The 12,224-nt window shown below is 41.5% G+C and overlaps 1 protein-coding gene across 2 annotated transcripts in view; it reads right to left on the reverse strand.

Annotated features, from left to right (window-relative positions):
* Positions 1 to 937: 937 nt before the first annotated feature.
* The window catches only part of KLF3 (KLF transcription factor 3), a 29,194-nt gene continuing 17,907 nt past the window's right edge, over positions 938 to 12,224 (reverse strand). For both annotated transcript variants that reach the window (XM_052780260.1, XM_052780261.1), the window contains exons 5-7: positions 11,958 to 12,108; positions 6,111 to 6,271; positions 938 to 4,942 (exon numbers count right to left, since the gene is read on the reverse strand). In XM_052780260.1, coding sequence (XP_052636220.1) covers positions 4,761 to 4,942; positions 6,111 to 6,271; positions 11,958 to 12,108 — 494 coding nt within the window. In that variant the 3' untranslated portion in view covers positions 938 to 4,760. The remainder of the gene's footprint in view (positions 4,943 to 6,110; positions 6,272 to 11,957; positions 12,109 to 12,224) is intronic.

Raw genomic sequence — 12,224 nt, forward strand, 5'->3', positions numbered from 1 at the left:
GAGCGCACATACCGACTGGTTCGCTGACCAGTGAACCTTGTAAATTCAACAGCATGATGGGAACACTGACTCTTGCTTTACAACCAGCAATCCCTGTTTTCGAGCAGGACGCCAAGAAATACAAGCTGGTCATTTTCTCACATTCTCTCTGCTGTTTGCAGGGTTTTATTTTTATGCCTCATTTCTGCTGTAGCTCCTTTCCCTTCTATATGTCACCACGGCATAGCATAGGTGCTCACCAGGCTGATCTGCTGGGTCCCAGGCAGCAATAGACCAACATCGCGATGTGGTTACCTCAGCAGGAACGGAAAGCGTCGAGAGATGCACAGTGAATTCAACTGGGTTCACTCTTTTTAGGCATCTGAAGAGGCGTGAAGAAATAAAAACATTCTGCGGCAGCTCTACACATCACCATCGTCATCTCTCGGCAAAGCGCGCCTGGATTCGTGCGCATCGACGCGTTGGCAGTCTGCACTGTCTGCTCTGGCACCCCAGCCTGGGAAAGGGCTGTGGGGGTAGAGCACGGCTAAAGGAGCAGGCCCAGACCACTGCTTTGCAAGCGCTAAAACCCGCAGACTCGCGTGTTTGGTGCTCCAGACCCGCCAACGGACAAATTAGAATGCCCTAATTAGAAGCGAGTAAACTACTTTTGTGAGTTCGCCACCAAGCGCAGTGCTGGGCACAGCTCCTCCCCAGCACGGGGGCGAGAAGTGGTGTGCCTGCCACCCGCTCCTGCCCTCGGTCGTCCGTGGGGCAGGGACACCACAGGGCAGGGACACCACGGGGAGAGTGCCCGGGCGCTGCTGAAGGGTCACCGGAAAACCCAGGGGCTCCCGTGCGCTGCCTGGAGCCGGCAGGGATCCCTGGGCATGCCTCTGACCCTTGTACCCGTGCCACTGCTCTCTGTCGTACAGTGTATGACGACGTGACCACAAACAATATTCCGAGGGTTTTATTAACAAGTATAATACATACGCATTGTATACTAAATATAGTATGAGGACTGTACAGTACAAATTTATGTTCACAGTTTGACATGACAAAATGTCATTACTGAATTCCCATTGGACTACCAAAGTAGAAACAGTGAAAGTACATTAAACATTCACATCTTTAGTAAGAAAAGATTACCAAAATGTCTCTGTATTTGCAAGTTATAGTAATGCACGCTAGAAACCTTTAATTACCCATTCAGTCTTATTAGCTTATAAAATATATTACATTTTATTAAAAAATTTCTGCATAGTTTATACAAGTATTAAAGTAAATATAACATCCCTGCTATATTTGCAGGTGAGAGATGCTAAGCAGAAAGATTATTTTGACCCTCTAAAGTACATTAAAAAACAGTGCTAATATCTGTAAAATATAATGAAAACTGGTGTAGCCCTCTTAAGATATGTAAAATGCTTTCTAATTTTTTATAGAAAAGGATTTGTATTCATCTACATGTTGCTAACCTTGACAGAGACAACAACGTATTTGGACAAGATGCGGCATTAGGAATATCACTGCAGAGTAGCAGTGTATATTTAAATAGAGCCACATACATTAATACCTGCTTAGCTTTTTGCGATTGTCTTAGAAACTAGCAATTTATTATAATCAAATGGCTTGAACAGGCACATTTTAGCAAAACAGTATTGCCTGTTACACACTGCACAGTGCAATACTGCTAGGGAAAAAGGTGGGGTTTTAAAATATACATGTGCTGCAGGACAAGGGTTTTCTCTTTATATCTAAACTGGCTTCTCTTTAGGGCAAAGATGGAAGGACTGGCTTTAAAAAGTATTTAGTTGTGTATATTTAAAAATTACAAGATATCCCTCAAATCAAAATTTGCTAAAATGAATCAATGAGCCAGTTAAGAAGATGTAAATTCACATTTTCAGCTGAAAGATGAAAGTGTATTTGTTTGACTTTGACATCCCACAAAAAGACACCACAGACACAAGTGAAATATCCTATAAGCAAGGTATTTACATGAAATAATGCCAAATATTTATATTTAATATTTAAATTTCTGTAGTTCTAAATCACAAGGCACATGGATAAAGATATTTTAAAGTTCTGTTGAATCTCCACTGTATATGTCCCCATGATTAGCATAAATATTTTCAGGAAAAAGGTACATAGGCTAATGAACGAACATGACAAATAACCTAGCTTAAATTCTTCAAAGTAACTCTTAGTTACAAAGAACCCCTGCTTTTAGAGTACTTGATTTTAGAGTTCTAATAAAAAAAAAAATTAAAAACTTAAAATATTTTGTGAAAGCCTTAAAAGAGAAATAGAGCATTGGAAAGAAATGTTCTTTAAACATGCCAAATTTCATGCATTTGCATTGTTAAGCTAAAAATGGGACCAGTTGCCATTAAGCTGCTTATGTCTATAGGATCTCATCTGCTTTTTTCCCCTAGAATAGAATAGAGAATTATTTTCATCCCAGGATACTAAATGTCTGTAGACTTGTGACTGTTGCTACAGGGCCTCCACACAGCCTCTCAGTCAGCGATGTGTCTGCATTCACGGAACTGCCATTAAAACCTAGAGCCTAATGAAGGCCAATTCTGCTACCACTGACAATAAAAATATCCACCCAAAAACCCCATTCTAGAACAGCTGCTCATTAATATCATTCTCTTCTCTGCAAGTTCCTCAATGTTAGTAACAACCTGGCCTACCAAAGAAAGACTGATTAATCTCCCCAGGTTTTTCAGCTCCATAGATAAGCAGATGAGGGCCAGTTATAAGATCTGGCGTAACTTCCCTCAGTCCTAGCGAAGTGCTGTAACAGCACATGGATCTTCCTCACAAAAGCTTTGCAGCACTGTTTCCAGGCCTGCTTTGCAAATCCCTGTCCTACCCTTTGTAGAGCACATGTTCAGGGCTCTATTCCTTAAATAGCTGGTTCCATACTCCTACACGTAAGCTTTGTTAAGCAACTGGAACAATACTTTGTTTTACAGCAACTGCTGTAGGAGCGTTTTTCTCCTCTCCAGTTCTGTGGGTATGAGGACCTCAGCAGAACAGCTGGCAAACCCCTATCATGAAGGGAAGGCTCTTTGCACTCACACTCTTCCATCTGCAAGATTTTTCCAGTTTGCTGTTGGACTCCACAAGACGTGGCAGCACAGCCTACCTGCTCCATAAGCTCATATATACCCACCTGCAGATGGACACTCCACCTGCCTCCTCCTGGAGAGTTTAATGAAACTCCTCTTCCCCTCAACCCTCCATTTTCCGAGCAGGTTTTTCCAAGAGCAATGAAAATCTGACTTTAGTATGTTGAGTTTGCAGGGAATGGTGTTTACCTTATATAGGGGAAAGAAAAAAACAGCACCGATGTTTGAGAGCCTAGGAAAATACATCCTGTTTCCTTGCAGTACCGTGAAGTCTGCCAGGTAATAAAGACAGAAACCTTCCTTTCAGCAGGCTTTCAGAGGCACGAACATTTCTAGGGTCAACTGCAGGTTGCTTGAATTCAGTTTATTTTATCTATCGAGTTGTATTTGCTGACATGGGTGTTAAGATTGGCTGATGTGATATTTTAATGCAAGACACATCCACAGGAAAGCTTCGTCTACCTACCGTTGAAAGACTACCAGAGTCACAAATCGGAGTTATCAAAAGGATGATTTGGTATACATTTTTATCCAAAACAGATACATGTCTCAATTTATCATCAGAAGTGCTTCATATCTGATGCCATCCTCTCACAAAAATATTGTGGATTAATACTTTTAAATACTGTAATGTCCTGAAGTGGCACGCACTCACAACAATACAGTTTGGAGCATTTCTTACGTAACGATTGCTATTTTCTGAGGTCCAGCAAAAAGAAAAAATTATTTAGAGGAAATGTAGGGGAGTGATTGTAGAGGGACAGTCTATGTCCCTGAAATGAGGTGTGGTAGGTTTCTACGAGTATCATCTAATGCCATGTCATAGGAGAATACCATGTGTGTTCCATCCATACACTTGCACAGAAACCAGACATACAGTGTCACACAAGGTCTTTGTTTAACAAATCCACCACGGCATTATGCAATAAAAACAAGGATATATACTACACTATAATACAGAGGACTGATGACATTGGTTTAGATGCACAATATTATGTACAGACCAATTCCTGCCAATTTTTTCTTCCTGACCGGGGTAAATGATACTATCACTCAATCTTTATGTAAAGTAATTATAATGCTTAGATTTATTTCTACAGTGTTATTCACTGTTTGGGCAGAGGGGATTTCTAAATCAGGTGTCTTTCTAAGAAAAACTGTTGTGTTAACCATATTGCAGAAATCAACACCGTTGGGAGAGTCCATTCATTGCATTGTTGAGCATAAAATAAGAGTGTATCCTTTACAGGGCACATAAATAAAAGTCTCTGGCAAGGACTAGCATTTTGGATATTCAATAACATTTACTAGTTTATCAGTATATGCTGGGTTGATTATATGAAGAAACCAACAAAAGCTGTTAGTTTACAAATTCCCTTATTCACAATGGAATACATTAAACATACTGTCTGCAGAAAGGGTTTGCTTAGCATCCCCAGGAGAAAAAAAAAAAAGTGTTCACATTCTTTAGGTCTGACCCGTGGCAAGGACATAGAAGGGTTAGATAACATCTGTTACTGACCGTACGTAAGCTTTTAATGGTATAAACTCAGAGATTCAGACCAGCTGAATCCAAACTAAAATGCATGTGTAAAAAAAAAAAAAAGTGTGACAGGAGTCAGGGACAGAAGACATTCAGACTAGCATGTGGCGTTTTCTGTGAAGAGCAAGATGGTCCGAACGTGAAAAGCTACGGTCACAGTCTGGGCACTGAAAAGGTTTGATTCCTGTATGCTTGCGGAAATGCCGCGTTAGTTCATCAGAACGAGCAAACTTCCACGTGCACCCCTCCCAAGTGCATTTGTATGGTTTTTCACCTGGAAAAAGAAACACAGAAGTGGGGATTTAAGACGGAAACAAATCAGTTAAATATTTGACAGATTTATCCTCCTGCCTTGTCAAATTTCAGCAAGTACTTTTTGAGTAAGCATTAAAGCCTCCAAACAGCACTGGGCTGCAAAGTACTCTGCACTAGGAACTGTGTAGTCGAAGTTAACAGATGAAAAAGTTGTTTCCTGCCACAACTTATTTTTTTATTGTCTCTCTGTTCCTTCCTCTGCCATATTAGCACTTGTTTTGTCTCATCAAGCCCAGAAGTGTGAAGGTTTAGGCATTTGTTCAAGTATTTCAAAACCAGGACCCCATATTCTAGATAAGTTGGGGGAAAACGACTGGTGCTACCATTCAGCACAGCAGGCAGAAATCTTGTTGTGACCTCTCAGTTACTGTAGTATAAGCAACTGGCACCAGTGTCACAAGTAGCTCAACTTAAAATCTCTCTCAATCATTACTTTCTAATATGTGATCTTCCTTGTCCTTAACACCATTGTGCTGCCCAACAGGTAAAGGGCTGGCTTGATATAAGACAGATGTAAACCGGCCTCCATTTTACCTAAAAGTGTCCCATATCTTTGTAAGAACCTTGGATGTACATATATTCATTCAGCATGCCAAGACGAACATTTCTGCGGAGAACAGAGATAGGGATGTGTTTACTGAAACACTCCCTCAGAAAAGAGCACTATCGGACCAATGGTTAGTATGTCCACATGAAGCAGATGTGTTTGTATTTGGCACATGGTTCAGACTTTTGCAAATGGGCTACTCCCATGGAAGTCTCAGTCAAATTTAACAGTGCTGTAAGAGGTGAGGTAGTGCAATTTGAACTGATTTGGTGTTTACAGGGTGTGCAGAATGAGTAATCTGCAAGCAACTGGACAGAAAATGAGCAAAGAGCCAGTGAATGTAAAGCATACCAGCACACACCGTGATCCTGCTTTGGCTTACAGTCTTTTGCTGTGGGTTTTTCCTGGTGCATGCTCTGTCTTTTGCTCAGCCTATAATTATATTCAGCGCAATGCCAGATCTAACTTCTGTCATTTTGTTATTTACATCTGTGGTCACCTGGCCATTAGCACAAACTAAAAGCTTAGTCTACTATTTTACCATAGACTTGACGAAAGAAAAGCATAGCAATGCTCAAACCTGTATGGGTTCTTCTGTGAGCTTTCAGATGGGAGCTTTTAGTGTAGACTTTGTTGCAGCCTTCATAATCACATCGATGTATTCTGCGTTTTCTTTGCGTGTCCGGAGATTCCACAGGTAAAGGTCTCTTTCCTGGCTGAACTATAACTGAAGGGTGATTCCTGCAAAGTCAAATTGAATGCTAACAATGAAAAACATTTAGCACAGCAAACCCCAGCTAATACGATTCATGACAGAGCCCTTTATTCACTACCAGTTTGTCTCTTGGCAGAAACAACAACATTACACGCATGTCGAAAAATTCCAAGAGGGCTTAGCAAGTTTCGTGTATTCTAGCAGTAATATTTTTAAATGTTTACTCACTCTGTGGCATGATGTAGCCATTTTTACTACTCCCTAGCTTTTTTTAAACTTACGAAGGAAAAAAAACCCTTCAAATTCCTGTTTTTCAGTCAAACCCAGATTTCTCAAATTCTGTGAGTTCATACTGAACTTCTCTTGTACTTGTTAACAGTTTTTCTTCTTCCTTCAAAGGTAACTAATTCGCTTGTAATTGGAAACAGCTATTCCATATTATTAAAGAAATTGTATCTTTAGGGTTTCAAAGCAGAACTCGATCTTTATTGTTCCAGCCACTCCTTTAGAGAGTAATTAAGAATTTCCTGTTTGGTGCTGGCAGGAGGGTGCGGCCACCCTATACCAGTGACGTCAATTCCTAAAAGTAGAGTTTAGCCTGTGTGGCACACCCACAGGATGTCTGAAGTTGTCCCTCCGCCTTCATAAACATCATTTTTTGCTTTTGAAGCCCACAGGTATAGTGCAGGTAAGACATGTACTACTAAGGCTCTACAGAGAGATCTGGACAGGCTGGATCGATGGGCTGAGGCCAATCGTATGAAGTTCAACAAGGCCAAGTGCCGGGTCCTGCACTTGGGTCACAACAACCCCGTGCAGCGCTACAGGCTTGGGGAAGAGTGGCTGGAAAGCTGCCCGGCAGAGAAAGACCTGGGGGTGCTGGTTGACAGCCGGCTGAATACAAGCCAGCAGTGTGCCCAGGTGGCCAAGAAGGCCAACGTCATCCTGGCCTGCATCAGAAATAGAGTGGCCAGCAGGAGCAGGGAGGTGATTGTTCCCCTGTACTGGGCACTGGTGAGGCCGCACCTCGAGTACTGTGTTCAGTTTTGGGCCCCTCACTATAAGAAAGACATTGAGTTGCTGGAGCGTGTTCAGAGAAGGGCAACCAAGTTGGTGAGGGGCCTGGAGCACAAGTCTTATGAGGAGCGGCTGAGGGAACTGGGGCTGTTTAGTCTGGAGAAGAGGAGGCTGAGGGGAGACCTTATCGCTCTCTACAACTACCTGAAGGGGGGTTGTAGTGAGGTGGGTGCTGGTCTCTTCTGTCAGGTGGGTGGAGATAGGACGAGAGGAAATGGCCTCAAGTTGCGGCAGGGGAGGTTTAGGTTGGATATTAGGAAAAATTTCTTTACTGAGAGGGTTGTCAGACATTGGAACAGGCTGCCCAGGGAAGTAGTTGAGTCACCATCCCTGGAGGTATTAAAAAAGCGAGTAGACGGGGTACTTCAGGACATGGTTTAGTGAGCATGGATGATGGTTGGACTCGATGATCATGAAGGTCTTTTCCAACCTAAATGATTCTATGATTCTATGATTATCGGTCTCTACAACTACCTGAAGGGGGGTTGTAGTGAGGTGGGTGCTGGCCTCTTCTGTCAGGTGGCTGGAGATAGGACGAGAGGAAATGGCCTCAAGTTGCGGCAGGGGAGGTTTAGATTGCATATTAGGAAAAGTTTCTTTACTGAAAGGGTTGTCAGGCATTGGAACAGGCTGCCCAGGAAAGTGGTGGAGTCACCATCCCTGGGTGTTCAAAAAACACGTAGACGTGGCACTTCAGGACATGGTTTAGTGGGCATGGTGGTGTTGGGCTGACGGTTGGACTTGATCTTAAAGGTCTTTTCCAACCTAAACGATTCTATGATTCTATACATATGGGCTCCTGTGACAAACAAAAACTTAAAACATTCACGCATGTGAAAACATATCGAGCTTCTTAAAAGGTGTCACTGACTGTAGATAGTTAGGTTTGAATAACACCCCTACTGTAGAACTGGGGACAACCTTGATTCTTTCTTCCATGTCAATGTTAGAAAAGGAAGTATGTTCATCAAAAAGTTAAGTGGCATTACAAATCTCGCAACCTCACAAAGGTTTTTCAGCTCGTTAGCAGACCTGTATCATGCTTTTAATATATTTTTTAGCTTTTAACTGAAACTTAGTATATAATGTACAGATACTAGCATTCCTTGTTGCAAAACCAGCTCCTCCATGTGACAGAAATAAGCCTTCTAGAACTCCCGTCTTTTCTCAGTTACTGTATTTCACATTTCTTTACCGATCGAATTACATTTTATAACGCTAGATTGTCTTAGTTACTTAAACCAAGTTCCTTTAGCGCCTCATTTTCAGAAACTGAATACCTACTCCTCTCAGCAAAATAAAGGGCATGTGCTAAAGACAGAAAATCTTGTGCATGGTTTAAAAAGGAAAAAATTTTCTATTACTCTCCACAGCAGCAGGATGGGAATTACTGATGTGGGAAAAGTTTAATTCTGTTATTAATTCTTTTATTACAGTTACAAGCTTGAAATTTGGAGCTAAATTCTCTTAGGTGTTTCTGTGACTGTTGAGTGATGTACTCTTCAAGTACACGTTAAATCTAGCTAAAAATACTGTAATGGCGGGAAACCCCAGATGGTGATGTTAGACACAGACGTACATACTTAAATAAGAAAGGCAGGCTTTTAGCTTCCAAATAAATGCTTCTCTAAAGCAATGCTCAGTTTTAATGCTGTTGCATACCAGTCTTTTTGGAGAAGCTCTGGCTTAGGACAGCAAGCAAACTTGGTTTAAATCCCTATGTGTGGAGGCTAGTCCTGGACATGGTAACATCTGGAAAAAGGGAGAAAAAGGATATTGGCTGTACACTGTTTGTGATGGTTTTCAATCTAAGAGCATGTAAAAAAACCAATGAGAATTTGTCTCTGTCTCATTTTCCCTTTAGAGGAAAGGAGGCTGGCAAGACTATGGAATGTTATCAATAATCAGATAGGGTGCGGCAGTTTTAAAAAATGGTTAAGGTGGTGTCAAAAATCAGAGTAACATTAAGTAAGTGCCGATAATAAAAGCACAGCCCTAATTCTTTCATTCCCTCTTACACAACCAGACACAAATTCACCTAAGTCTAACCATTTAAGCGTCATTCTTTAATAAGAAGAGTATCTTCCAAAAATCATGTTACAGTTTCAACAGCTTTTTCCCCTTCTTTACCAAGACCATACTATGTTGGCAGCACGAGTTATAGACTTTGACACTTGCACCCACGAGAAAATACGACGTTAATGAGGCTTTTTCTATTTGGTCAGAGATTATTACCTCAAGTTTGATTTTAGAAATAACTGTATAGTTATGCCAATTATAAGACATACTAGGAAGTCCAAAAATCCCTACAGAAATGCCACCAACATTATGTACATAATGTGTATGCCAAAAATTAACACTAAAGCAAAATCAGTCACTTAAAAGTGAGACTGAAGGTTTCCTATGCCCCTTTAATGTAGCTTATGTGTCTGAATAGTGCACTCTGGGCAGCTGGAACCTACGAAAAATGATAAAAAAATCATTGCCTAACTATAGCTCATAATGCAGAGAGAGGCTGATGAAGCTGTGAGACAACAGGAAATTTTATAAAGGTCTAGGTCTCTCATCTTGTAACTTGTGTGATTTGTCTCTATATTTTTTTTAAATGATAAAAACATGAAAACTACCATTTACAAACTTCTTGTTGTGGATACAGCAGAATGTGAACTTGAAAGGGCTGGCTTTAGGAACGAACAAGAACTGCAGCTCTACAGGACAGCTAGGAAGCAATTTAAGCCATTACAATGTGAGGACAGGGTCTCCATAAACATAATGCTCTGCACGGGCAAGCAGAGGAGATGCTTTGGAAACACGGACTATCAAATGTTTTTTGTGACAACACTACCTACACGTTATACCAAATTTTATATTCTTTGCTCAGCGGAAGGGTTTCCTGTGGAAACTGGACTCATTGGGAAATAATTAATGCAAATCACTAATGCAGGTGACAAGTCTGCAGAAGTCTCAGCCCTGGAGGAAGGGTGTGGCATCAGCCAGGAACAGCACTTACTGGTTTGCTCTTGTTAAAGAGGCCTAACAAAGGACAAAAGTAAACCGAACCATTTCATAGTCCTGACCTAGCAGAAGTTAGTTCCAAGTACATGCAGACCTGACTCCCTTATGTGGTAGGTCCATTATGGAAGATAAGTAACCACCTAGTAAACATGGATGTTTACTATTTTATGTTTATTATAATAAAACATATAAGGTTATTTTTAAATAAACAGCATATAGTTTGTAAAAGCTAGCTGGCAACTGGTTAATTGCAAAGAGCCTGCAGTCTAGAAGCTGCATCTAAGCTGGTTAGAGACCTGAAAATGAGGAGGGGTGCCCACAAGAAGGCTATGCAGAATGTAGTTACCTTCGGAGCCAGTGTGCCTTCTAACCTGGGAACAGTCATGAGCAAGAGGAAGAGGCTGCCTTCTGAAGGGAATGCAGGAGACTGCCCATCTCATGCTTTCTCTCTCTTTCTGAATTGCCCTGCATTCACACGCTGGTTTTGGGAGTCTGGCTTGGAGCCCTTTTTCCCCACTCTAGGAGGTGAGGTCTCATACAACCACTCTGAGGGCGACAGTGAGCAGGAAGAAAGGGCAGAAATGGATTCTGAGGTCATGTACTGTGAGCCCAGCTGAGTTCCCAGCTTCAGCTCCTGCCAGAGCCATGCCGGCAGCCTGCATGCCTGCCCAGAGCAGGGCCTGCTGAAGGATGAGCTGGGCTCTGGGCCATTCCATGATTTTGGTTAAGTTGACAGAATTTTCCCTAGGAAAACAGGAAATGGAAGGGTGCCCATGGCTCCTCAGGTACTTCCTGAGAAATCTTTAATATTTCCAATTAAAAAGTTTCTGCCCCAGACCTCACTAATTCTTTCTAGCCCTTGCTATGCCTTCTGTAAACAGGACTGTTTTAAACCCTGTTAGATCTGTGATCCAGTTCATGCAGTGGCCCCAGTTACAGTTGTACCAGCACAATGAGTTGGTACTGACTGGGGCGGAAACAAATGGCTGGGAGGAGAACGAACTTCAGGAACTACTTGAGCTGCCAAAAAACCCTCATAGGGAACAACAGCCTTAGGTAAACATGGAATTTCACTCGATATATGCAGAACTTGTAGGTCTGAGGGGGTTCTTTCCACCAAGTAGCCAACATTTTTTAAAAGACAAAGAGGTCCTCCAAGAAAAGAAAGTCACAAGAATCTTTTTAAAGAAAGGTATTTTAGGTAACATAAATACAGAGATCAGTATGCAATGTCTTTACAGTATCTTTCCAGTTTGCTGCTGGTTTTACATAGACAGGTCTCACTGGCTTATTGGGATTTCTACTTTCAGTAAATTGTAGGATAGGGACTAACATTACTTTAGAAATGCATTATATTAAGTGGCAAATCTATGTGGTTGCGATGTATAAATACGTATCAACTCCTGTACCGCTAAAGAAGAAAAAAAACATTGAAATCACATTTCACAGTGGCAGTGGCAGGGGAATGATGTTTTTCTGTATTTTATCACATGTTCTAAAGCACAGCAACACTTCCCTCCTCACCCCCCTCTCAAAATTGGTAACTGCTGCAATGAACTACTTTTCATTCTTCTGCTGATCTTGGGACTAGCTAGTAGTCCCAAGTAGTTAGCTACTTACTCTTGCAACATTACTTGCTGGGGAGACAATGAGGTCATCATTGGAGGTGACATTTGTTCAGGATAGAAGTCAGTCTTCGAAGGTTCGCTTCCTGGCTCTACTTTGATTGTTTTCTTCAGTGTAGGCTTCTCATAAGACTCAATGACAGGCACTGTATGGGGGAGGGTAGGAGAGGGAAAGCAACACATCAAAAATATGGAAAGTTATGGAAATAAAAACTGTATGTAAAAATCTACAGTTAAAACAAAAGAAATCCCCCAGCTCTAT

Source organism: Harpia harpyja, chromosome 2 (assembly GCF_026419915.1).
Source record: "Harpia harpyja isolate bHarHar1 chromosome 2, bHarHar1 primary haplotype, whole genome shotgun sequence".
Lineage (NCBI taxonomy): Eukaryota > Metazoa > Chordata > Aves > Accipitriformes > Accipitridae > Harpia > Harpia harpyja.